Raw genomic sequence first — 26,478 nt, forward strand, 5'->3', positions numbered from 1 at the left:
ATTTAGGAGCATGTTGTAGACATTTTTGTTTTCTTTGCATTATTTTTTCTAGTTTTATACCTTTGTGGTCTGAGTAGCTGGTTGGTACAATTTCAGTCTTTTTGAATTTATTGAGGCTCTTTTTATGGCCTAGTATGTGATCTACTCTGGAAAAATGTTCCATGTATACTTGAGAAGAATGGATGGGGGGTTCTGTAGATGTCTTTTAGGTCCATCTGTTCTTGTATATTGTTCAGTGCCTGTGTTTCCTTATTTATTTTCTGTCTGGTTGATCTCTCTGTTGGTGTGAGTGGTTTGTGGTTTGTTGAAGTTTCCTAAAATGAATGTATTGCATTCTGTTTCCCCCTTTAGATCTGTTAGTATTTGTTTCACATATGTAGGTGCTCCTATATTGTGTGCATAGATATTTATAATGGTTTTATCTTCTTGTTGAACTGACCCCTTTATCATTATGTAATGTCCTTCTTTGTCTGTTGTTACTTTCTTTGTTTTCAAATCTATTTTGTCTGATATAACTACTGCTACTCCTGCTTTTTTCTCCCTATTATTTGCATGGAATGTCTTTTTCCATCCCTTCACTTTAGTCTGTGTGTGTTATTAGGTCTGAAATGAGTCTCATAAACAGCATATAGATTGGTCTTGTTTCTTTATCCATTCTGCCACTCTGTGTCTTGATTGGTGCATTCAGTCCATTTACATTTAATGTGATTATCAATAGGTAAGTACTTATTGCCATTGCAGTCTTCAGATTTGTGGTTACCAAAGGTTCCAGGATAGTTTCCTTGCTATCTAACAGTCTATCTTAAATTGCTGATTACTCTGTTTCAAACACCATCTAAGGGTACTTTTTTTCCCTTCCCTTCTTCCTCCTCCACACTTTACATATTAGGTATCATATTCTGCACTGTTTATGTATCCCTTGACTAACTTCATGAGTAGTTGATTTAATTTTGTATTTGCTTGGTAATTAATTGGTGTGCTACCTTTACTGTGGGTTTATTTTCTCTGGTGACAACTATTTAGCCTTAGGAGCATTCCCATATAGAACAGTCTCTTTAACAGCTCTTGTAGAAATGGTTTAGTGATGGTGAATTCCCTCAAGTTTTATTTAGGTGGAAATTGTTTAGTCCCTGCTTCAAATTTAAATGATAATTTTGCCAGGTAGAGTATTCTTGGTTGCAGTTCCCCACCATTTCATGCCACTTCCTTCTGGCCTGGAAGGTTTCTGCTGAGAAGTCTGCTGATAGCCTGATGAGCTTTCCTTTGTAAGTGATCTTTTTTATCTCATTGACTGCTTTCAGTACTCCCTCCTTGTCCTTGATCTTTGCCATTTGAATTATTATATGTCTTGTTGTCTACCTAGGATTCCTTGTGTTGGGAGATCCCTGTACTTACATGAGCTGAGTGACTGTTTCCTTCCCCAGATTGGGCAAGTTTTCAACAATTATTTCCTCAAAGAGACTTTCTGTCCCTTTGTCTCTCTCTTCTTCTGGTACTCCTATACTGTGAATATTGTTCCATTTGGATTAGTTTCGTTGCACAGGTCTCTATTCTTTCATTCCTAGAGATCATTTTTTTCTTTCTGTTCCTCAGATTCTTTGTTTTCCTGTTCTCTAATTTCTATTTCATGCATGGTCTCCTCTGCACCATCTAGCTTACTTTTAAATCCCTCCATTGTACATTTCACTTGCAATACTGTATTTTTCAAAATTTCTCTTTGTTGAAGTCCTCCATGTGATCTTGAATATTTTTCTGTAGCTCAATGAGCATGTTTATCTTTTTTGAAATCTTTATCAAAAAGTTTGGTCGTTTCAGTTTCACTAAGCCCTCTTTCTGGCCTTTTTTGTTGTACTTTTGTTTGGACCAAATTCCTTTGCCACTTCATTTTTTTATGTTCCTTATGGAATAATAGCTTTGTGTAGGTGGTGCCCTCTAGTGCCCAGAAGTTCAGTTTCCTGTGTGGGAGCCCACTTGTTGGTGTGCAATGGGTATGGTGCCTTTCTGCCTTGCTTTTAGTGATCTGAATTCAGGTGGGCTCCATGGGCCATCAGTTGATCAGGGAGAATACTCTCTGGAGCTGCTGTGGGTGGAGCTGCCCTCCCTCTGGCCTTCTGCAGTGTCTGGGGATGCAGATGAGCAGAACTGGTGCCTGCCTGAAGGAAAAAGCTCAGCTGGGAGGATTTCCTGCCTTCCCAGATGTAATGCCTGCCTCCATTGCCAGGTCAAGTGAGCCTGTGTGCAGGGAGGAACCTCTGTGCTACACCCCTGTAGCTGCGGTGGGTGGGGCCACCCTCTGGCAGGCCTGGCTCAATGGTTGGGGTGGCACATGACAGGGACTGGTGCCAGCCAGGAGGAAGAAGCGTCAGGCTGTGGGTTCATGTTCCTGGAGCACATCTCCAGGGCCAGGTGTTCAGCAGCCCTGGGCTTCTATTCCCTCCCTGGTCCACTCCTCTTCCTCCCGCCCTTGGGCTGGGCTGGGAGGAAGGGTTGGGTCCTGCCAGATCATGGCTTTGCCACTTTACGCTTTACCCTCTTCTGTAAGGTCTTCTCTTCTTCCCCAGATGTTGGCAGTCTGTTCTGCAGTCTTCAGGGTGCTTTTTCAGGATTAACTAAGTTGTATTTGCTGTGTATTTGTGTTTTATGTGATTTTGGGAGGTTTCTGCCTTGCTTCTCACACTGCCATCTTTTCCCCCCACCTCTAGTTTTATCTAGTTTTAGAATTTAATACCTTTTTCTGGAGACCATCTTAAACATAAGGGATGAAGGCAAGAAGAAAACAGGAGACAGAAACAATGGAAAGTTTCATTCTGCATTTCAGTAAAATTATATAGCAAAAGAAAAATGTTGGCAGTGGTTCTTTATAATAGTAATTATATGGACTTTGTGTGTATGTGTGAATAATATAGTTTCCTCATAAGTAAAAAGATGTATTTGTGTCCTCATATTTTAGATTATTGACTTACACTCCTTTAAAATTTTTTTCTCCTCCCACCCACAGAATCTGTCTATGATCTTCTCCCAAAGGAGTTGCAGTTACCTCCATCTAGAGAAACATCTGTAGCATCAATGAGTCAGACAAGCGGTGGTGAGGCAGGCTCGCCTCCTCCAGCTGTAGTTGCTGCTGGTATGCATTTCATTTTACTTTATTAAAGAAAACTAGAATATTATCTGGCCAACATGAACAGTGCTGGCAAAATTCTTATCAAAAAGAGTGTGATTTGAGGGTTTGCTTTAGGAGTTTTTAAAATATATACTTCTAACATTAAAATTTTTCAGCATAATTTTATTGATAAAATTATTATTTCTTAAACTCTCACATGGGCACATCTAGAATGGAACTAGAGTAGATCTTGTCTTCAACTATGGGAACAAGTTTAAAGTTCTTTTGTTGACTACATATAAAGAGGATAGATGCCAAGCTATGGATAGAAATAGAAAATTAAAGTTGAGTCACAACTTAACAATTACTTAAAAAATTTTTGCCCAAAGGGAAAAATATTTTATTTTGTGTAATCTGAAAAAAGGACTCAAGCACTCAAATCTCTAATGTTTATAGCATGTTACTATAACCTTTTCCCTATATTTAGCAACATGTGACTTTAGACTTATTTTATATTCAGTTGAAAGTAATGGAAGATTTGAATGTAATGTTTACATAAAGACATTTTCTTATATCAATGAGAAAGTATGGCAAGTAATGTTTGAAATATATCATTTATCTTTGTTCAGCTCTCAAATCATACACTTTATAATGAAATGAAATTGGTTCAAATTTGATTGCATTAAAGATTGATAGACTAGCTAATAGAAGAAAATTATTGGTTAGTGGTAAATTGATAAGGATGTTTAAATATACCAGATCACCCAATTGTAATTCTTTTTTTATTTGGGTTTTATAGACTGCTAAGTGTGTTTGGTTTAAAAAAAAAATACCCTGAATTCTTATCTATACTACTAATTAGAGATTTCTTGTGTAGTATGATACCTAATGGTGCTTAAAACCCATCAGAGCATTGTTTTCAGTAAATTCTTTTCATTTCAAAAAGAACAGTGAAGTGGAAGGTTGTGATTTAAATGACGATATTGGTACTATAGTAGAACTTAGGATATTTTTCTTGTATGTGTTAACCTATGTACTATTAACCTGTGTACCAGTAGCTCTACCTAGTGCCTGATGCATCCTTCCCGGTTGAGGGGAGGAAAACTTTAAACATGGCAAAGAAACTTACCAGCACTGCTAACTGTTCATGTGTTGCCAGACATTTTCTAACAGATTCTGTGGATTTAATTGTGAACTTTTTAGTAATGAAATTAGTGAGAGGACCTCGTTTCACTTTATATCCACTGGATTCTAAAATGTCCTGGAATATTTTTTTCTGGAATTTAAAATTTTGAAGCTAGTCCAAAAATTATATCAGATAATAAAATATGAAAGAATATTTTTAATGAAATATTTCACTTTAAATCCACAGGTAGAAATTGACTAACTGATTTCTTTTGTATCTTTTGAGATTTTTTAAAGACATTTTCAATCTGTCTGTACAGAGCTAAAAGTCTGTTTCCTCTGTGCTTTTTAACATCTGTTGACAGTAGACCCAGTTCCTTTTAAAAGCTGAAAAAATGCTATCTAGATGTGGAAAAAGAACCACTTTCTTTTAAATAACACCAAACTCAATTTCAGGAGCTTTATATGTAAATAGCTGAAGTTCTTGAATTTGAGTCACTAACGGAATGTTGATCCTCCTTTCCTCTCTATGAGAAAATCCTCTACAGATAAACTAGATTGAAAGCTATGAGTTGAAAAATCATGAAAAAAAGAGAATTAACCAAAAGAAGTATTGTGAAGTAATAGATTCTTATTAAATTGAGAAGTTATTGACATTGTACAAATGTTGAAGAGAATAGGGAGGTAACCTTGAAAGTTTTCTTGTATTTACACAGAGAAAGTTTCTATTATCTAAAACCAAGTTATTTGTAATTCTTTTTTTTAACATAAATTTACTTCTGGTAACCAATGTAGCCTTATTCTAGGATTCTGATGTCTTATTGGTAGAAGAGAATCTTTGTCATATAACATAGGTAAGAATTTGAAATACAGAATAATTACTGTAGTGAGATCAATTCATATATATTATTAGAGCTGCTTTTTTATTTGACATAATAATACCCTTAGTGATGTACTGTCAAAGAGAGATTTGGAGTAAATTACCAGTTACTCAATGTTTCCTGGCCAAAAGACTCGATGTCTACAAAAAGACACATTAGTTTAGACTTCTGTGAGGTTTTTTTTAAATCTGTAGCATTTGCTGTTTAAATATGAAATGCATAAAAATGATGATTCTTGATGTAGTTAATTCTTCAGAGTTTTGAAGGAGCTGGATTGGCTGCCCTCAGGTATGAGGGCCTGGTGGGAACAGACTTCTAGTTCCACCATAAAGGTTTGTGTTTCACAAATTTAAAATTTAAAATTTAGAGGCTGGGCATACAGGTATTCATGTACAGTCTTAATTATTTAATTATTAAAAATGTGTTTCTCAGATTCGCCAATCTAGATTTTTTTTCACCTTACATATTAACTGAGAGAATGAGTAAACATGATGCTGCTAATCCACAATCCAGAATATTGGGTAAAAGAGCATCTCAAGCCTTTATCTGCCTCTGCATTATTCATACTTTTACTCCCATCAGTAACATCTTTTTATCTGGTAAGTTCCAGGGTTAGGGATGGGGGAAAGACGGTTTGCTTCTACACAGCAGTTTCCCTCTCAGTGGGGCTAAGTGTTAAAATCCAAGAGCTGTAGTTGAGTATCACCAGTCTGAAATTTGTATTCCTCCCCACTTTTTAAAGACCTCTTGTTTTTGTCCCACTGGAAAGGTAGTTAAGGGTTTGAGGTTCTGTATGTGAATGAAAACAAGTTTTAGAAATAATAGACTTTCTGAACAGTGTTACAGGCTCCTAGTAGTTAAGACAGAGGCCATTTTCCTAACACAAAAAAGTTATCCAAATAAATATATTGTATTTTTTGGCAAAATAAGGAGTTGATCAAGAAGAAATAAGAATTATGAAAGGATTCTTTTTGGTTTTTTTTTTTGTGAATCCTATAGTATAGGTTGTAAAGAACTAAAATGTGAGTATTGTTTACAGAACTAAAAAAAGCTTATCAGAATTGGAGATTTTGGAAAGAGGTATGTAGGTATTTATCCTAAATAGCATTTTATTGAGATATAATTCACATACCAATCAAGTATTTTTAAAATCTGCTTAATTTGTTTATAATTTTTAGATTCACTTAATATATTTTTAAATATGAGGTGTTTTACAGAAGAGAGCAGCAAACTTTAGTCTTCATTTTAAGAAATCAAATTATTTACTTGTTAGAGCCTAGACTCTCTTTGTCTGTCTTCATTTTGGGATATGGCATTATCTTTATTAGTTTATATCAAAATGTGCTTTTTCTAAGGTGACTGTTTCAAGTTTCTTTAAAATTTTTTATCCTCATTCTTGAAATAAGCAATAAATTAATCATAGATTTTGTAATTCAGCCAGAGAATCTTAAGAATAACTAGTTAGTAATTTTTTTGTTGTTGGTTTCATACAATTGTTTTACTTTCAGTAATTATATATTAGTACTCTTTTTAAAAGTAATAGTTTCAGAACACTAATACTTTATAGCAGTTTTAACCTGTATATATGTACACATTAATAAAATATGTACAATAGAAATCTCTATTGAATTTTTCCAGTAGTTGGATCACTGGAGGTTTTTAAAGGCTGTTATTTAAGTTAATGACTTTATATGAAGTGATCTATATAATATACTTTTCTGTTGAAAGAGACTTATTAAAATAGTGCTTTGAATTTTATGCCACAGCAATTAATAAATCCCAAGTGCCTAACAGTTATTTTCTATATTGGGAGAACTTACTTGAGTGCTATTTACACTGTAAGAGAGAACACTGGAGAAATAAATCAATGTCCTGATAATCAAAGAGCAGCTATGCATTAATTTACTGCAGGCATCTTAATCACTTGAATTAAAATCATATAAATTTCTAAACCTCCCATAACAACAAAACAGTACAAAAAATGAGTTGAAAAAAAGATAAATTATCATTTTTGTGTTCCTACTATGTAATAGGAATTATGCTAGACAATTTACGTATCATCATACCACAATCCTTCCCGGTATGAGATATCTCTCTTCTTTCCTTCTGGGCTCTACTGCCTTATTTCCTTGCCATTGTACTTTAGGAAATTTAGCACTGTGTGCTATCACTTCATTTAGGGAAAAAGCTCCTGAATTAGGCAGTGGGCAGTGGGTAGGATACAATGGGAGTATGATTTTTAGAAGAATATTAATTTTTAATGAAAGTGATTCATAGCAACAGAATCACATAGCCATTGAATTTATTATAACTTACTAATGTTAGAAAATATTTACAGTTATAAACTTGGATTTTCTTCAATTGACTTAATTTGAGGAGCAAATTTGACTTTGTTTTCCTGGGTTAATTAGATTAACATATTTCAGATTGTGACTGTTTATATAATATATTATTCCTAAGATTAAACCCAAAGTCCATTAACAAGAAAGGTAACTCACCTATATAACCTATATATTGATATTATGAGCTAAAATATGAGTTGATTTCGGTTATTCCATATTACCATTCCTACTTTGCATAGAAAACTGGACTGCTTCTAGAAGGAAGTCAGGTCCTAGTGATAAATATATTGGAGGTAGGTTCAAAAACTCTACTACTCATCCTTTTTACTGAAATTAAGTAGTAAAGCTAAATGCATTCACTTACACATATAGAAATATGTATGGATGGATTTATGCTAATGTCTGCATTATTAGAATGAAAAGCACAAGCAAACTTGGGCCGTAATGGTTAATAAAGAAACAACCACCAATTCAGGAAGCTAAAAAGTACACATGGCCTGTTTTTGATTTATTCCTTAAATGTTTACCTTTTATTGTCATCTTAATAACTTTTAGCAATAACTTTTAGAAATATTGTGATTATTCAATTTCTGATAAACACACTTTTATATTACCCAAATCTATAGATTAGCATTTTAAAACTGCTCACAGATTCTTAACTATTCATAGACAAATACATATAGAAAATAAACATAATTTCTGTCTTTATGTATCATATAATTTCATATTAAGAAATTAATGCATACAGGTGAACTTTCTTTATATCAACTAATAAGATTGATAATATATGCAAAGTGTATTGCCATAAAGAATTTTTAACAATTAGTCATATAAATAATACTAATAAAAATGTACAAATAACACACATTTCCCAATAACATTCCATCTTAGGCAGAAGTGAGGGGAATGGGTTAAGGCAGGAAACAAAAGACTTAACATATTTCCATGACATTTTTTCTCTTATAAATAAAATGTTAGCATTTGTTAAATATGATTAGAGAGTACCATGGGTATTAGTTTTAAATATTTCATAATTTTAAAAACACAAGGTGGCAGATGATTAAAATAAGTTTAAATGCCCAATGAACTATACTCTTAAAAAATAACAAAGGTAAGGGATATATTAGATATTTATATTAGCATTAGTAGGTATGCAATAACTTTTCATTCATAAATGCAAGTGTATGTCCATTGGCAATATTTATGTAATTCACTGAGGTAAAATTTATTCTTTCCCTGTCATTCCTTCATAAAAGGTACTTCTGCCAATTAAACTAAATCAGAAAATGAGTGAGAAAGTACCTTCTTGTGCCAGGCCGATACAGCCATGATCTCTCTCTCTCTCTCTCTCTCTCTCTCTCTCTCTCTCTCTCTCTCACACACACACACACACAGCCATGATCTCTCGATCTCTCTCTCTCTCTCTCTCTCTCTCTCTCTCTCTCTCTCTCTCTCTCACACACACACACACACACACTCTCTCTCTCTCTCACACACACACACACACACACACACATTATAGTTTTATTTCTATTTTCCCACAAAGAAAATATAAAAATACTAGCTTGGGCTTTGGAATCATGAAGACCTAATTTGAATCTGATTACTGTCACACAGTTTCTGTCATACAGACAGAATCTTGTGGAAGTTAAATAAATTTCTAGTAGTAAAACCCCTCTAACTAGACAATAAAACCAACTTTTTCTCAAGGTTATTATGAGGATAAATCTGTCAAATATTTTACATTACGTGACAATTAGTGATCATTTAGTAAATACTGACCTCCCTCCCCATGTGTTTCTCCTTTTGTTAGTAAAGTTTTTTTAAAAAGATGTTAATTTTATTAAAATAAAGGGTTTTTTTTAACCACCTGCTTCTTTCTTTCCATTCTCACCCAGTCTGTTTTTTACCTTATGTTGAAGTTTTACATATTAGTCAAGATACAGCCCCACATGGGCCATGGATTTACTTTCTGATTAATACCTTCATGTTGACATTCACTCAATAGAAATAATGCCTGTATGTAAGAGACATTGATAGAGAATTATTCATATGGAGAAAACTCATTTCCCAAAGGGGTGATTCTGCAGACTTGACTGTTTAGTAGTTCTTCCTAGAGTTTTCTTCCCAGTCTTTTTTTGATGTAATAATAAACACTGTAATTTAGAACCAGGTATAAAACCTAACTAACTAAATTAGAAGATTTTAATGATAAAAATACTATTTTCTTTCCCTTTTCTGGGTCACCTCTAAAAAAAGAAAGGTGAAACTATTGGATTACCTAGAGTTAGCAGGAATACCTTTATTACTTAATCTAAACTAAATTAAGGTATATAATAAAGCGCTGAAGTGACATTCAAGTAGCATCCTTCAGAACTGTTTTTTCCTTCAAATTACATTAACATCTCTGTTTTTTTCTTAAAGTAACATTACCATTCAGATAGTACAGTAATTGTCCTTTTTTTTAAAAAGCCTGTACTTGTTGACATCTTTGACAACATAATAAATGTAGTTATTAGCTAATATAATTATTCCCTTTTTTGTGTTTAAATTATTTGATGTAGAGTGTTCTTTCTGAGCTTTAGTCTCTTCACCCAGTATTAACGATTGATTCCACTCAATAGTATTTAAATCACTGAAAGATAGGTACATCTTTCTCTTTGCATAAAAAAGGATTTAAAAACCAAATTATATGATGTATACCTAGTACATATTTTACACTGTGCTCAGATACTTTGGGTTGAATAGGACAAAAGGTAGATTTAAAATATTGCTCTCTCAGTATACTTAATTTTGTAGTTATTATATTTTTCAGGAAACATTTTTTAATAAATATTCTGTGAATATATTAATAGCAGTCTGACAGGGTAAAAATAATTATTTTAGGAGAATTAAGATTAAAAAGAGGAGAATAATTACTATGTAACATAATTTCAAGCATACTGTCAATTTGCTGGACTGGGGAAGAAAAAGATGGTCTCCAATAAATCAGTTAACAAACCTTTCAGTTTCAGCAATTGTGCTAATTATTGTTTTTAAATAGAGCCTATAGGATTAGACATTTTATGCAAGGAAGCATATCTAATTTAAAAGTGTAAATTGAGGATGAGGAAGTATGTGGAAGATGGCCTGAGAAAAGAACAGAATCTGCTGCTGCTATAATATAGGTATTTCTTACTACTGAGTGTTTTGTTTGGAATATATCCTCTTCCATCCACTCTTTAAGAGAATTTTGGTTAAGGGCATGGCTTAAAAATACCTGAGAGAGAGAGAGAGAACATTCTGGCTTATGGATTAGACTGCATTAGTAAAAAGGAAAACAAATTGGTGAATATGAGTTAACAAAAAATTTGGATAAGAAATTTCCCCACATACATTTATTTGGATGTTAATAATTGAATTTTTTAAAGATTTGTTTGAAAACATTGCTTATTATAGTGTGTAAACTTACATTGGGTGGGAAAATACAAATGGGGAATTGAAACTGTTAAACTTTAAATTAAATGATAAACCCTACAATTTTTGGTTTTGGGATCTTGTTTTGTTTTGTTTTGGTAAAGTAATCTGGATTGCTTATTTTATATGCTGGGATGCTAGTTGTTTTTTCTATTAATACACTTAACTTGCATTCTAGCTTCGCCATTCAGAGACAGGCATCGTGTGGTGGGTTGTGTGACAGTGTCTGTCAATAGTGAAGACAAATAGTGGCAGAGACACTTAACCCATCCAATCTCACCCAGGGTATAGGTCGGTCGTTTTCAGACTTCTTCATAAGTCTTTTTTCCTTTCTTTCTTTCATTCTTCCTTCCTTCTTTTCTTCCTTTTTTTATTTCTAAATAGTGGATTGATACTGATTGAAACTAAAACTTTCCGTAAAGTTTTAAACTTCACATTACTATTAGAAGAAGAAAAGTAGAAAATGAAAGTTGGCATGTAAGGTGTTGACAAAGCAGGTTTGCAGCCACTTTGTGTGTTTTGGACTTTTCAGTCCCTTGGCAACATGAATGTTGGCCTTACAATTTTTTTCTCTCAGTTTTTCTTCTTTTATCTGAAGATACGTCCTTGTATCTGGTGACATTTATCAGACAAGCTGTTCAGATTTGAAGCCATTGTTACCAGTAAGAAAAATGAAATACTTAAAAAGAATAATGAAGATTAAACAGTATTTTAGATCAGAAGTTGTTTACAAATATCCTGTGTTGGTTTTGATGATTATTTTCTTAATGGTCAGCAGTTTACTCCTTCTCCGTTCCACTATTGGCTCACTTAGCTCACCTGCAAAATTTTATAGCTTTTTGTTTTTAGTGCTTTTTTAAGGAAATTAACTGATTTCTACTGATGTTGAAAAGTTATAAACTATACAGTCATACTTAAATGCTAGGGATCACATTTTTATCTTGGAAGCTTAAATGTCATTTGTAGTATTTTAAATCAGTGAAAGGTTTTTTCTTTTCCTGTTTTTTGTCTTTTGAGGGCCTTTAAGAATGTTTTTAAATTCAAAGCTTTCTATACAAAGCTTATAAAGTATCATCTTTCTTTTATGGGATTTTAAGCACTAAAATGATATGGTAATTAAGATAATTTCTAGTTCACAAATCTAGAACTGATCATTCTTAATTTTAAAATATAGTTTAAACAAGGAGTATATAAGATGAGTATATAAGATCTACACAGGGTGCTGTATGTGATGCCATTTAAAAATCACATTTGCTTCATTCTTATCAAATTAATAATACTTGCAAATTCTGGGATAGCTGTGGGTATTAACTGTTACTCTTTTTTATCCCAACTACTTTTAATATTCCTAGTGAACCTTAATGATTCCATCAATTCTTAAAAGAAGCCATATATATAACTTTAGTTCACCACCATTATTGGCATTTGGTCTAGTAATTGGCTACTGCTAATAATAGAATTATTAGACTTAGATATAGGACACTATAGGTGTGATGCTTCCCTTTACTTACAAATTTTAGAATTAATCTATTCCTTTAAGATTACAAGTTTCCATCAGTAAATTGTAGAAATGTCTATCAGTTCACAGTTTGCTTTATTGTGCTATTTGTGGTCACAGAAAATGCAATGGAAAAACAAAGTTCTTCTAGGTTCAAAGATAATTTTTTCATAAAAGAAAAAAACCAGTAAATATCTATTCACATGTTACTTAGGTGAGAGGGTAATTTTAAGAAAAACTTTCCACTTTATGAAGAGTTGGTAGGGGTTTAAAGAACAAACAAAATTACAAAGTTGTAAAATAGGAATATATTATGAGTATTCTGCTCAGTGAGAAAATAAAACCTATTATGATAACTTTTTATATTTCTAATATGCAGCAATTAAACATAGTCTCTACATTCCTAACAGGTAAAAATGGAGACTGAAAACCAAAATGGGGGAGTTAGCATGTTTTGTTCATAATACTTACATATAAAGAATATATAGATGAGGCAGGATTGCATTAGCATTTTATTTCTATAGAATATCAGTTAAGTTGTTTCTTGATGTTTAATGATATAGTGACGGAAAGATCTTTAATATTTTAAGAACACAGTATTCTCAGGAATGTACTTCAGTGTTTTTCTGAGAATGCTTGGAAGTGGCAAATCAGTGTTTAGAAATATAAAATGTTCTTGACATTACTTTTATGCACTTTTTAATAGATGATACTGGTGTTTTATTCTTAGTAAACTTATGAATTAATAAAAAGTAAACAATTTAACCTATACAGTATACAGTTTCAAGAAAGGAAGTTATTTGTGTACTTTTTGTAGAAATAGCAAATAGTTCTCTATTAACTCTTCAGTTACTTCTAAGCTCTTCCCTGTATCAGACAGTGCTGTTATAGTAGTACATAATCTAAACACTTTGAGTAGTTAAATCCGTTTTTTTTAAACCTGATGTGTACATTATGGACATGCTGGTACATTTGTTTGCCGATTGAACTTTAAGATAATTCGTCATACATATCAAATATAGGCTGTCCATAAATCAACTTAATAAAAAGTTTGAATTTTTACTACATGCAAGGCACTGTATTACATGATGGGAGGGTCTAAGATGAGAAAGATGTTGCCCATGCTTTCAAGGGACCCATAGTTCTTATCCTCCACAGCACCGCCTCACCTGTGGTCATTAATGCACTTATGTGATGTCTTGCTGTCCAGAGTGAGGCATCTTTATGTAAAGGATTTTATACACCATTATTGTCATCAGAGCAACAATGATACTATATTGTAGAATTTTATAGTTTTTAAAAATTGTCTTTGTTGGACTCTTAAAATGAGTAGAAGCCTAGTAATTTAGGATCAAACTGATGTAGGCTTTAAAAAGTAAGTTTTTCTGTTAAAGGGTGCTTACTGCAGTCTTCTGGCAGTTTCAGAGTTTTGTGCTAATGAACTTTTTTATTTAATAAGTATATCCAGGAAACCTCAGGTAAAATACAAAATTTGTGTATTAGGTGTCCAAGGAAAATATGTAGAATATTTTAACTTATGTAGGGTATGAGATCACAGTCTGGTATACCTGTCCCAGAACAGACATTTACGTATGATTATATCAATTGGGTTTTATTACCATGATTGTTCAGTTAAAATTTGCAAGATAAAGTCATATATACCTCAAAGAACAATGTTAGATTATATCTTGCATATTAAATTAATAAGTACCACATAACTTGTTTTTGAGTTCATGATTGCTCTTCACCTGAACTTTCCATCTGTCATGGGCAGGGATCCCTGAGATGTTCATATTCTACATTCTCATGTGCATGGTAACAGATCCAAAAAGGATGGGTGGGGGAAATCTGATTTATATAAATACAAGTTCACAGCATTCGTGCTGCATGTTTTGTGTGTTCCACTGCAAATACTGCATGCTGTATACTTTTATTTCTCTGAAAATGAAGAACATAGGTTCATACACACGTAGAAATTTAGTTTCATTTTTGCCAATAGTTGGAACAGATGGAGGAATGTTAGACATAATGCCTTTTCTATCTTTTCTAAAATGAATCTTACATTATGTATCAAAAAACAAGGAAAAAACTTGTTATTTAAACCCAAAGTGGCTACAAATCAGCTCCTAAACTGTCACTGACATTAGCATCTAGATTTTCTAGTTTTTACAAATCTTTTAAATTATTTATTTACTAAGAAAACATTGCATTAATGCATGATACAAAATTGATAAATTTTCTTTAAATTGGAATGCAGTTTAAAGTGACTGAATTTTCCAATTTCAGCTACTGCATTTGACAGGGATACAAACTGGAAAATGGAACTGGTATCATCTAATTGCTCTAGGTTCTTTGACTTCAGGTAGTTGGGAAAATTTTGTCATGTAGCATTATGTAGATCACATTATTCATGGCTAACATTATTTACTGTGCTCTTCAGCCTTGACAGCAATGAAGAATTATGGGTGAATTTAATTCTTTTGAATGATTTAAGTGTTTTTATTCATGTTTTCAATTTGAGAATAGATCTTTGGCATTTTGCCTTGGAATATCTAAACATTAGCATTCTCACATTTCACTCTTTACGTTATGTTTGAATCGAATGTTACAACTGCAATAACCATATCGGTTTTATGATACCACTTTAAAACAGCGGCATACTTGGCTGTTGATAAAAATTTATTTTAGATTTAAGCATATCTTTTAGTTGTTTGTCACATTATTTGTGTGTGTATGATTATAATAAACCTTCCTATTTTTTTCAAGATAAAATGGTATTTCTAAAATTTTAGTACTGACAACTTCCAATCTTGGCATTATTAATGTACCTCTGAGGTTATGCTGTGAAGGGTTAATATATTTTTTTCAATGAACTGTTCTACCAATTGCCACATTTTTGAAAAAAATCTACTTGAATCTTTTTTGTAAAGCATAATAGATGAAGGGCTTCATACAAACTTTTTTATGGGAACTAATTGTCGTACTCTTTAGAATTTTTTTGTTTGTTTAACTCTTTTTGTTACACTTCAGCCAATAAGATTTACTGTTACCCATTTTAGGAAATGCCTTTAATAGTTAAAATCAAGCCAGCCCTTAAACAAAGAGGAAGTAAATGGACAGTGGTAACCAGTTGTCAAGTACTTCATGAGAGAAATCCATCCAATAATCAGTCCTTATTTCTTCCATAAAGAATGGATTTATTTATCTTAAAGATCATGGTTGTTAGCTGCCACTTCCCACTTCCAGAGACCTTCAATGGTTTAACTTGCTTATCTTCTGCAGCCCAGCATGTTTCAAATCAAACCTTTCTCACTTATAGTCTTATAGATTTTACAACAATCATAGTGACGGTACCAGTTCCATTTTGCCTCCAATTCACTTGATGATATATTTTTTCATATTTCTCATTTTATAATTGATATCTGGAATAATCAGCAGCTCTTTTCTCATTTACTTTCTTATATTTTTATTCCAGGATTTGCCTCTGAAGCAGGGAGTGACTGCATTAAAAATGACCTGTAGTTCTCTGCTTCATAGGTTAGAAACTTATTTTAATATTTTGTGGCTAAGCACAGTCCCACTTTTCAAATTCTGTAATAAATTATTTAATTGGCATTGAATGTGGACCACAAGCATATATTTCATATTGGGGTTTTCTTTATTATTTTAAATGATTAAAATTGAGAACATCCAGCTGAGGCAATAAAAGCTTTATTCTTGCTTTACAGCTTAAAACATTAAATTAGATTTTTAAAAATCTATTGATTATTACACAAGTAAAATTATGCTATTTGGGCATTTTAAAAAATTTCTTTTCTTAGGCCTTGTGTTGCTTGAAGCATTTATACTCTAAAACTTAACCAAATTCCAACTATTCATTTTGGGGGAAAAACAATCAGTTCACAAATCACATTTTCAATGGGACTGCTAGCCAGCATAGGTGAAAACATGTATAGTGTATTTACTCTTAAATTGTACACTGCAGATGCTTCTTCAGCTCCCTCCTCTTCCTCCATGGGCGGTGCTTGCAGCTCCTTTACCACCTCTTCCAGCCCTACCATTTATTCTACCTCAGTCACCGACAGCAAGGCTATGCAAGTGGAGAGCTGCTCCTCAGCCTTGGGGGTAAGTAACAGAGGGGTAAGTGAAAAGCAGTTAACCAGTAACACAGTTCAGCAGCATCCATCAACACCGAAGAGGCACACAGTCTTGTACATCTCACCACCACCTGAGGACTTGCTGGATAACAGTCGGATGTCCTGCCAGGATGAGGGGTGTGGATTGGAATCTGAGCAGAGCTGCAGTATGTGGATGGAGGATTCCCCCTCCAACTTCAGTAACATGAGCACCAGTTCCTACAATGATAACACTGAGGTACCTCGTAAATCACGAAAACGAAATCCCAAGCAGAGGCCGGGGGTCAAACGACGAGATTGTGAAGAATCTAATATGGATATATTTGATGCCGACAGTGCCAAGGCACCTCACTATGTGCTTTCTCAGCTTACCACGGACAACAAAGGCAACTCAAAAGCAGGAAATGGGTTGGTATTTACATTTTTTTAAAGTTCTATCACCATTATGCAAAACAAAACAAAGCAAAAAAATCATTGTCCACTTTTCTTAATTCTCAGCTAAGCTTGCATATACAGCAAAGATACTAATTTTATTATTGAAATACATGAAAATATTAAATAGAAATTACCAAGTTTCACTAGAGAAAAATATAAAATATCAATAGGTGTTAGTAATAGGTATCTTATTATGGGTATGATTAAGTAGTAGAGAATGAAAATAATCTGTTTTGAAATAACTTACAATTCAAATGGGTTTATATTTTAAACAGATTTAAAACTATTTTTACTCAGAGAAATAACTAGTAATCTAATGGCCTTGGCCAAAGTAACTCAAAACATTCCCAAAGGGCTAGTTTGTGTTCTCCTTCATGTTGTCTCCCAGTATAGTTCAATCCATTTCCATTTTTGTGAAGATTTTAGACTCTTTTTTTTTTATTTGATGAAAATAAGAAACTAAACTGATGGTTTGACCATCACCATTTAATGTCATATATTTTAAGATTTTTCTTGATACATTGTACCAATTCAGGGTTTTTAAAAAAAATTGATCACTAATTTTTTTCTTCCGAGCTATGCATTAGAAGGGTGATGCAACAGTATCACGGTACATGTTTTGAGTTATCATCTCTGTAAGTTCACAACACTAAATATGTTTCAGTAGCTGTATCAAAGAATATTAATTGCCACAGTACAGAATACTATAACTTCTTTTTTTTAATTTTAATTTTTTTACTTTTTTTTTGTTGTTGTTATCATTAATCTACAATTACATGAAGAACATTATGTTTACTAGGCTCTCCGCTACCCCAAGTCCCCCCCACAAACCCTATAACTTCTTTTTAACTTTTTGATTCCTTTATTACTTCTATTATAATATTTAATTGCTGGACAATTTTTATTAGGTTTTCCTACAGTATATTCAGCATAGTTTTATAGAATTTAATTCACTGGATTTTGAGAGATTATTCTTTTGGGAGACAGGGTATGGTCCTTTAGTTGACCCAGGATCTTACCATTCCAGGCTGTCACAAAACGATGGTGACACTTACAATTGGTTTACTACTTGATGACATTTATATCTTTTAAGTTAAAGTCTGGTTGAGTATTATAGTGAATATTCTTGATGTATATTAAACTTGTCCTTAAATAGTCTCTCAGTACCTTTTTAAAGTAATAGCTACTATTTAAGCAATAATTATTCTATGCTACTTTTTCTCTCCTCCCATTTAAAACATCTTTGGGGGTTGTAGTTAAATAAAAATACATATTTAAATGTTTTTCATTTTTAGAACGTCTAAATTAGGAAACTATATGAAAATAACCTTTCCTAAAATGTTGCCATTAGCAGACTCAAGAATTCTAGAACATATTTGTAGAACTATTTATTACCTACAGAATATACTCTGAAACTTGATAGCACAGATCTAAAAGGCTTATGTTGATCTATCATTAAATACAGGTATGTGTTTATTTGGGCTTCAGTGGAGAAAGTCTTTTTTTAAAGTTCTGGAATAAAGATTCTCATATTTATCCTGAAATAAATGTTACAGGCTCAAATGAAGAACAAATAAAATTTTGACATAGGGTTAGTTAACACACATTATTTGCAGTTGCTCTTAAAGAGGTATCTTGACCTACATCTTTTCTGCTTCTGCTTTTGTATGATAGATGTATCTTAGAAATGATTTGAGGTTACCCAGGGAAAGTATAATAACATTTGTCAAGACAGAATCTCTCATGAAATAATTCATGGAACAGAAACTCATCAAGCAGCAGAAGAAATGTCCAGCTTCTTAGGTAATGGAAAAATATTTGACACTAGCAAATGATGGGAGGAGTTTAAATTCTGAATTTGTAAGAACTATATCAAGGAAGGGATAAGACCATATGTAAATATATAGAAAAATAGGCCTTTGAAAATAGTTGTTAAGAGGAACTCAAGTTAAAGTCCTATATTCTACAAGAGAGAAACATGAAAGAAATTTAGAAATGTTTTGGGAGATAAGGAATATAGCTTTAGATCTAATGTGCCATAAACTTACAGTTTATATAATGCTAAATTATAGAAAATATACTCTCAACTATGTTGTGTATAGCAGTTAATTGATCTTCACGATGGAAAGAGCTCTTTTGTATTATTAAAACATTATGTAAAAGTTAGAGCTCATTAAGAAAACAAAACCACTTAAGAAAAATTTGAAAACTGCTCAGTATTAAAACATTCCTAGCCATATCTTTCTTAAATTTTTTGACTAAATATCCTGAGCATCAGTAGCCCTGTATCTCTTCTGGATATCCCTAGAAATTAAGATATTATGCCATCTGGATGTGAAACCCCTTTTAGGCATTTTGTAGTGAAAATCATTTTTGTGATAGATAACAAGAAGGATATACAGCACAAAGGAATTAAGAATGCTATTCTAAGACTTCTAAATAGAACATGCCAAGACAGTACATTTTCCTTTTAGATGTCAGTTAGAAGTAAAATCCCTTGCAATTAACTGTTATTTTCTTGTTTTTTCTTAAGCCATACCTTAAAAATTAGTAATTTGAATGACTACTTTTCTAAGAATTAGTTGCTGTTGTCATTGTTTTACACCTTTAGAAATCTAAATATGTATGTATTCCATTTTTACATTTAAACATAGGAATAAAGATGGTTTTAAGGGCTTTTTAAAGTGTCATTTCAGAAAGTTTTTAATTACATGTGTGGTTCTTCTTTACACCATAATTTTATTAACTCACTCATAACTTTATCAACTCACTCATCTTCATTCCAAATGAAATATTTTATTTTATTGAAATAGTAAAACTCATTATCATCTATTTACCTTCATAAATACTAGCTTGGCTATAACATAAGTGAATATAAAAGCTGTGTCTTGCCAAATTAATTGATACTAAATATTTCTTATAGTTTATACTAAAGGGTTTCCTTTTTATTATAAAATTAATAGATATTAATTACAAACACTGGAAAAATGCAGAAAAATAGAAGAAAATAGATAACCCACAATATGGTTACTCAATACAACATTATTAGCATTTTGCTTAATTTTTTTTTTAGTCGCTTCAATGCATATTTGGGGGATGTTTTTACTTAGTTTCAGGAATAGAGCATTTTAGCTTTGATTTTAAAATAAGTAAAAAACAATATTATAGAATTTTATATGTAGGGCACTCCATATTGTATGCAGAACAAATGTTTGGATTTCTACCCAGAATGATGAAAAGAAAAATAGGATTTATTGCCCATTATTCCAGCTTCAACTCAATACTTTTGTTCATAGAGTTTATTCTTCCATGACCTTTTAAATGACTTACACAGATAATCTTTGATTTAATTTTATGTCAAATGTACATAAGTGGCATTCCTTGACCAGTTAGGATCCAGTCTTTCTCATCTTACTATTAAAGAAGTTCCTTTTTTCCTCTGCTTTCTTCTTCCTGTTTGCCTTCATCAACAAATACTTTTTTCAGCACCTTCTGTCTCAGAACTGGTGCAAATACCAGGGATTATGAAGATGATTGAGCACAGTCCTTGCCCTCAGAACTTTCCTTCTTGTCAGTCTTAACTACGTTCCTTTGAGTCTTTTCTTTCTTCCATTTTTCTGTCCCATTCCTAGCCGTGGGGTTCACATCAGTTCCCAGTTCTATTGAGAGTGTATGTTTTTCCTCTCTTTTATTATTGATGACTGAGGGTACAACTTGGTTAGAGCTGGTGAGGTCAACATTAGAGAGCCAAGTTTGAGGCTGCTTAGCCACCATTGCTCCCTCTTATATTTGAAGTCACAATATTCCTCCTGGGACCTGTTTGATTCTGGAGAAGATTTTGTCCACAGTCCTCTCTTGGCTGTATCTTTTCATGTGAATGTAAAGTCCTCTCGTCCCGTATCTTTACATGTGAGTGTAAACTCAGGAGCAAATCATACAGAAATCATTATAGTCCCTAACTCATCTTAAAATGGACATAGATAATTTGAAATCTGTTTTAAAACTAACAGTATTGTTTTCTGTTAATTTTTATCATGTATTAGCAGTGTTTCAGATTAAATGTGTGACCTAAAGTGCTATTCACTATTTGAAATATTTTTCTTTGAATAAAAATTCCACATAGCAAATGTATGGTGAACAACCATTAGAAACACAATTTAAAAAAATAAATTAGATTGCATATCTGTAAAACTCAAGATTATAAAATTTTTATATGCCTACAGCTTAATTATTTAATCATGGAAATACACTGAAAAATTACACTTCTAGGAAAGGTTGTTTAGAGTAAACCTAATTTCCCAATAAAAATTGAGTCACTGATATTTTATATAATTTTCTCAGTTTGATGTATGTGAGAGAATATGCTGTGTGTACCTTCAGTTGTTTTTTTTAAGGCCTTCTGTTTTTTTGCAACTCCCACTTTATTTTGCCTTTCAAATCTGATTATAAAATAATGGTAGATTGATCTTATAGCTTTATATAACACTCATATAATTTAAAATTTTTATTTTGACTGAAAAATGATGTCAAAGGTTATAATGACATAAGCTATTCTCTTTCTCTTATTCTTGATTTCTTTCATTCAGTCTTCCTCCTTCCTACCACTCATTGCATTCTTTGTTTTCCCTGTCCAACTTACTTTCTTTTATTTTTGCATCATACAGTTAAGTTTTATTACAAAATGTTAAAAGATAATTAGCTTATGAAATGTTTCTTCCCTTAAGCTATGTTTTTTTTTTTGTTAGTAAGATAATCAGTTGTTTTTAATGTTCTTGCCTATTCTGTTTCTTCCTGTATCTTAGATGAATTTTGTAGAAAACTCCTTTTGATGTTTTTTCCATGTTGTGCTTTGACTTCTCAGAACATCAGAAAACCAAAAAGGAACTGGAGTAAAGAAGAGCCCTATGTTGTGTGGACAGTATCCTGTTAAAAGTGAAGGAAAGGAACTGAAGATAATTGTACAACCTGAGACCCAGCACCGAGCTCGATACCTGACTGAGGGCAGCCGTGGCTCAGTAAAGGATAGAACACAGCAAGGCTTTCCTACAGTAAAGGTACCTTGTTTTATTTAGCAACATCTGAAGAATTTTCCCCAGTTTTATTTATTAGTTATTTTGTATTTAATCAGCAAGAGCTGCCTAAAATAGAATGGTAGAATTACTAGCTATATGTAATAGAAGCTTAAGTAAAAGTCTGTATGTAATAGACACTTCAGTCAAAGTCATGAACTATGAGCCAAATATTGTTACTCTGGTGTGTTCTGAATTTTAGTTTAAATGAAAGAAATGAGAATGTGTAAGTAAAATATCAAGAAATTATGAATTATTTTCCCTTTATATTTGACATTGGTCATTAGATTATTCCCGAACTTTATATTTAAGAAGAAAATTTTAAGTGCATTAAAAAAGTATTGTAGATATTATTATCAACTTGGAAAATAAGGTTTTTGAGGTGGCTGAAGTAATCAGGGCTATTCAACTCAGGAAAGAATTGGTTGATAGGTAACTTTTCAGTTTAAGCAATAGAGTATTAGATGAGTCTTCATATTTTTGGAGCTTAGGCTGTCTTAAAAGGGAAAAAAAGGAGGCTTATACTTCAGCACCTGAGATACCTTGATACAAAGAATATTTCTTTTTGAAGACAAACTGAAAAATAATGGAGTGGGGAATGTTTAACAAGTGTTCCCACTTTTTTTTTTTTTTTTTTGCAAAATACTAAACAGGGAGGAATTTTGGCTAGTCACATGGTAGATACCTTGTTAAAATATAGTTTGTATTCATGTGTCTGTGTCAGTTGAACAATATTTAGTTGAACTGCCTTTCATTTTATATTTGAATGAAATGATGGTCAAAATACAGGATTGGGAAACTTAACTATAACCAATTATAAGGTTGTTAATAGTCACATGTATAATATCATTCTTACCCCTCTACTATTCACCACACCAACCCATTTTCAGTCCCCCAAACTTAGGACAAGTAACAGGCAGGTAACAAATTTAAGTATTTAAGTTATGATTTATGTAAATATTTGTCTAACCAGACATTTTGATAGGTTGGTTAGTATTTTTAACCTAATTGCTCTTACTTAAATTATACTTTGTCTAAGTACTTTTCTGGTCAGAAGCATTATTAGATTAATTGCCTGTGATAGGGAGTGAATTGACCGACCTTAAAAGTTTATTTATTCATCAATAAATATTATAACCCTCTATGTGCCAGACACTGCCCTTAGGTACTACTGACTAACAGTTTGGGTAGATTACTTATTTGCCTCGTTATGATATCATTTCACAGAGACATAGCTGAATTGGGATAGAAAAGATGCGTGAGTTTTAATTCACTTTGGTATACATTATACAAGTTATTTTACAATTTTATGCATTCTATATTAGTAGCTTCAGTGTGTAACTGTAAACCTTATCAAGAATCAGCATTGGAAATATTTGCTCCCACATGCTGTTTTAAGTATTTATTTATTCAGCAAACAGATTAAAGTTTAATTGTGAAGGCTTGATAGAGACCTGTAACCCATAGATCCTGGTTGAAACTAGCAGTTTTTCGGATCATGTTTTGGCCTAGGATTTTATGATGTCTGTATGTATCTAGTCTATGAAAATGAGCTCCATTTAGGGACTCTCTTGTCCCCTCCTGGGGTGAGCCGAGAGCTCTGTCCTTTCACTTTATCTTAAATAAAAGCTGTACCTTGCTCTCCTACCTTGAGTGTTTGTGAAGCTCATTCTTCAGCTTCGTGAACAAGAACCCTGACATCAAAAGGGAAAAATAAAGTTTACAAAAAAAAAAAGAGCTCTATTTCCCTATCATTTATATAACTGCATTTCAAACATTTTTCTACTCAAAAAACTTTCAGAAGTAAAAATTTAGTGTGTGTCCCCTCATTTGATGGTGACGATAAAGATGCCACTAACAATTTAGTGGGGTTTCCATTAGTGGTGGTAGTAAATCCTGAGTTAACCACATACTTCTTTGGCAGTCCATAAATTTACAAGTACTTTAAAGACTGTATTTTCTCATCTGGTTGTATAAATTAATTAGAACCGATAATTTAACACTAAACATCTAAAATTTTAATTAAAATGTGATTATGCAGCTTTAAAACTTTTTTTTGCAGAAACAGCCAACTCTCCTTTATGAAAATATTTTACCTCTTTTTCTTAAGGATTTAAATTATTTCTTTATTATAATCCAATTACAAATGTAGAACATGGTCTTAAATGTTTGATTTTACAATTCGATTATTTGAAAGGCTTGTTAGTGTTTATGCTCCATGTTATCTCCCTCCAGCTGGAAGGCCATAATGAGCCGGTAGTGTTGCAAGTGTTTGTGGGCAATGACTCTGGTCGAGTGAAACCACATGGATTTTATCAGGCCTGCAGGGTAACTGGGCGAAATACAACTCCCTGCAAAGAAGTAGACATTGAAGGCACTACTGTTATAGAAGTTGGCCTTGATCCAAGCAACAATATGACACTGGCGTAAGTACTTAATAAACATTTTTTCATTATAGTAGGCAGAAAAACTTTGTTTCTAATGTATAAAGGAAGATTTTGAATATTTTATTAAAATGCTTTAAATATTACCAATAAAAAATAAATTATTGCCGAATGGTAATGGGTTAAAATGAACTCTTGCCTTTGCTAGAGAATTCCCATGGTGAATGGTAGAAAAATAAAAGCCAGGTAGAACAATGGCTTTTTGGAAAATAATACAGACTTACTTATTGGGATTAATAACAATAACATTTAAAAGAAAATTACAATTTGATTTGCTTTTAAATTCCACTGTCTTATTGTTTGCATTAGAAACTGACAGAAACCACTCATGGTGCCCTGACCCATCTTGATGTGAAAAGCATATTGCTGATCTAAATTCACCTTCTGTTTTTATTTTCCTGTTTTAAAAAAAATTGTGTCTTGGGACTATATACTTTTCATCTTACATATTTTCATTACCTGAAAAGTCTTATAAATATTAATGTCATAAATTAAAAATTTTTTCCTTAACCCTTTTGTTAAGGACCTTTAATCCTAAAGTTGAATAATATATTAGACCTATGTTGTCATTATTTGTATTGAATTGCTAAAGGGTTTACACTTGGTTTTCAGTTGCCTTTTGAAAGCCATTTTGAATAGGTTAGTAGTAAGAGGTTAAATGAAAAAGGGAAGTTCTGAAAGACATTTGGTAAAAATTTGTATTTTATTTTTTGAAAATAAAAAATAAATATATATAGTGAAAGAAAGGGTGTTACTGATTATAAAAATAGCACTTATTCACTATAAGTTGAGAAAACAGAATAACCTAAAAATAAATAAATAAAAATTAATAATAACAGTAAACTTAAAAACCCCACAAAGCCAAGTTCCCAGAAATAACCACTACTTTGATATTTATCTTTCTGTCTTTTTCTGATAATATTGAGATAATACTGTACCTACTGTTTGTAACCTGCTTTTCTCTTATAAGCATTTTCCATATATGAGATACTATTTTATAGCATATGTGTTGATGGCTATGTAGTATTCCATTCTTTTGGGGACAGTTACTAATTTTTTTTTAAAGTAAAGCCCATTCTCTCTATCTTAATAAATGAATTAGCTGCAAGAAAGGGCTAAATTTGTTTATTTTTAAAAGCAGCAGAGTTATCTCTTGTGAACCATTACTTATGTTCAGATTTTGAAATACTGATTTTTCTTTACTTAATTTTTTCTATTAATATTACAAATGAAAAGTTGGCAGTAGGAATTATGAATATTTAGAATTTACCCTTCTATACCTTTTGATTTTGGAACCTTATGATTATAGTAAATATTCAAAAAATTAATAAGGAAGAAACTTGTTTCATTAATAATATTTATACAACAGAAAATAATAGTCAATGTATTTTTCTGTGTTAGGGTGGACTGCGTAGGGATATTGAAATTGAGGAATGCTGATGTTGAAGCCAGAATAGGAATTGCTGGTTCCAAGAAAAAAAGCACTCGTGCCAGATTGGTTTTTCGAGTTAGTATCACAAGGAAAGATGGCTCCACTTTGACACTGCAAACACCGTCTTCTCCGATTTTATGTAGTAAGTAAGAAAATATGGAGATACTAAACATGTGGGCTTTTTTTTCATTTTCTGTTAATCTTTCAGACAGCCCTAAATTTCAGATGTTAAACATATTCCAGTTTGTGATCATGTAAAATTTGAAACATTTTAAGAGCTATAGTCAGATTTTCTAGACTAAACTAAAGAGTGGGTAATTTAAAATAAAATTCAAAATGTGTATAGCATTTTTGTAGTTTCCTGTTATCATTCTATACTGATTTCAAAAGTAATTTGAATAGTTCACCAGAAGAGAGCTCTAAAACCAAAGGATTTTTGCCCCACCTTCATTATGTGATCATAAATTGCAGTGATACTAACTCTATTTTGTGTTAGAACATAAAAAACAATAAGGTAAGCAGAACTTTGTAAATATGTAGCAATTGAAGTTTTAATTACA

The 26,478-nt window shown here is 32.2% G+C and overlaps 1 protein-coding gene across 8 annotated transcripts in view; it reads left to right on the top strand.

Annotated features, from left to right (window-relative positions):
* The window catches only part of NFAT5 (nuclear factor of activated T cells 5), a 140,676-nt gene that overhangs the window by 72,485 nt on the left and 41,713 nt on the right, over window positions 1–26,478 (top strand). For 6 of the 8 annotated variants that reach the window (XM_073226337.1, XM_037025418.2, XM_073226338.1 and 3 more), the window contains 5 exons: window positions 2,999–3,124; window positions 16,388–16,946; window positions 21,835–22,027; window positions 24,278–24,468; window positions 25,888–26,060. In XM_073226337.1, the coding sequence (XP_073082438.1) occupies window positions 2,999–3,124; window positions 16,388–16,946; window positions 21,835–22,027; window positions 24,278–24,468; window positions 25,888–26,060 (1,242 nt within the window). Of the gene's footprint in view, window positions 1–2,998; window positions 3,125–15,877; window positions 15,940–16,387; window positions 16,947–21,834; window positions 22,028–24,277; window positions 24,469–25,887; window positions 26,061–26,478 lie in introns of those variants that run through there. The other 2 variants (XM_017670018.3, XM_073226341.1) reach the window with 2 other exon arrangements.

Source organism: Manis javanica, chromosome 17 (assembly GCF_040802235.1).
Source record: "Manis javanica isolate MJ-LG chromosome 17, MJ_LKY, whole genome shotgun sequence".
NCBI lineage: Eukaryota > Metazoa > Chordata > Mammalia > Pholidota > Manidae > Manis > Manis javanica.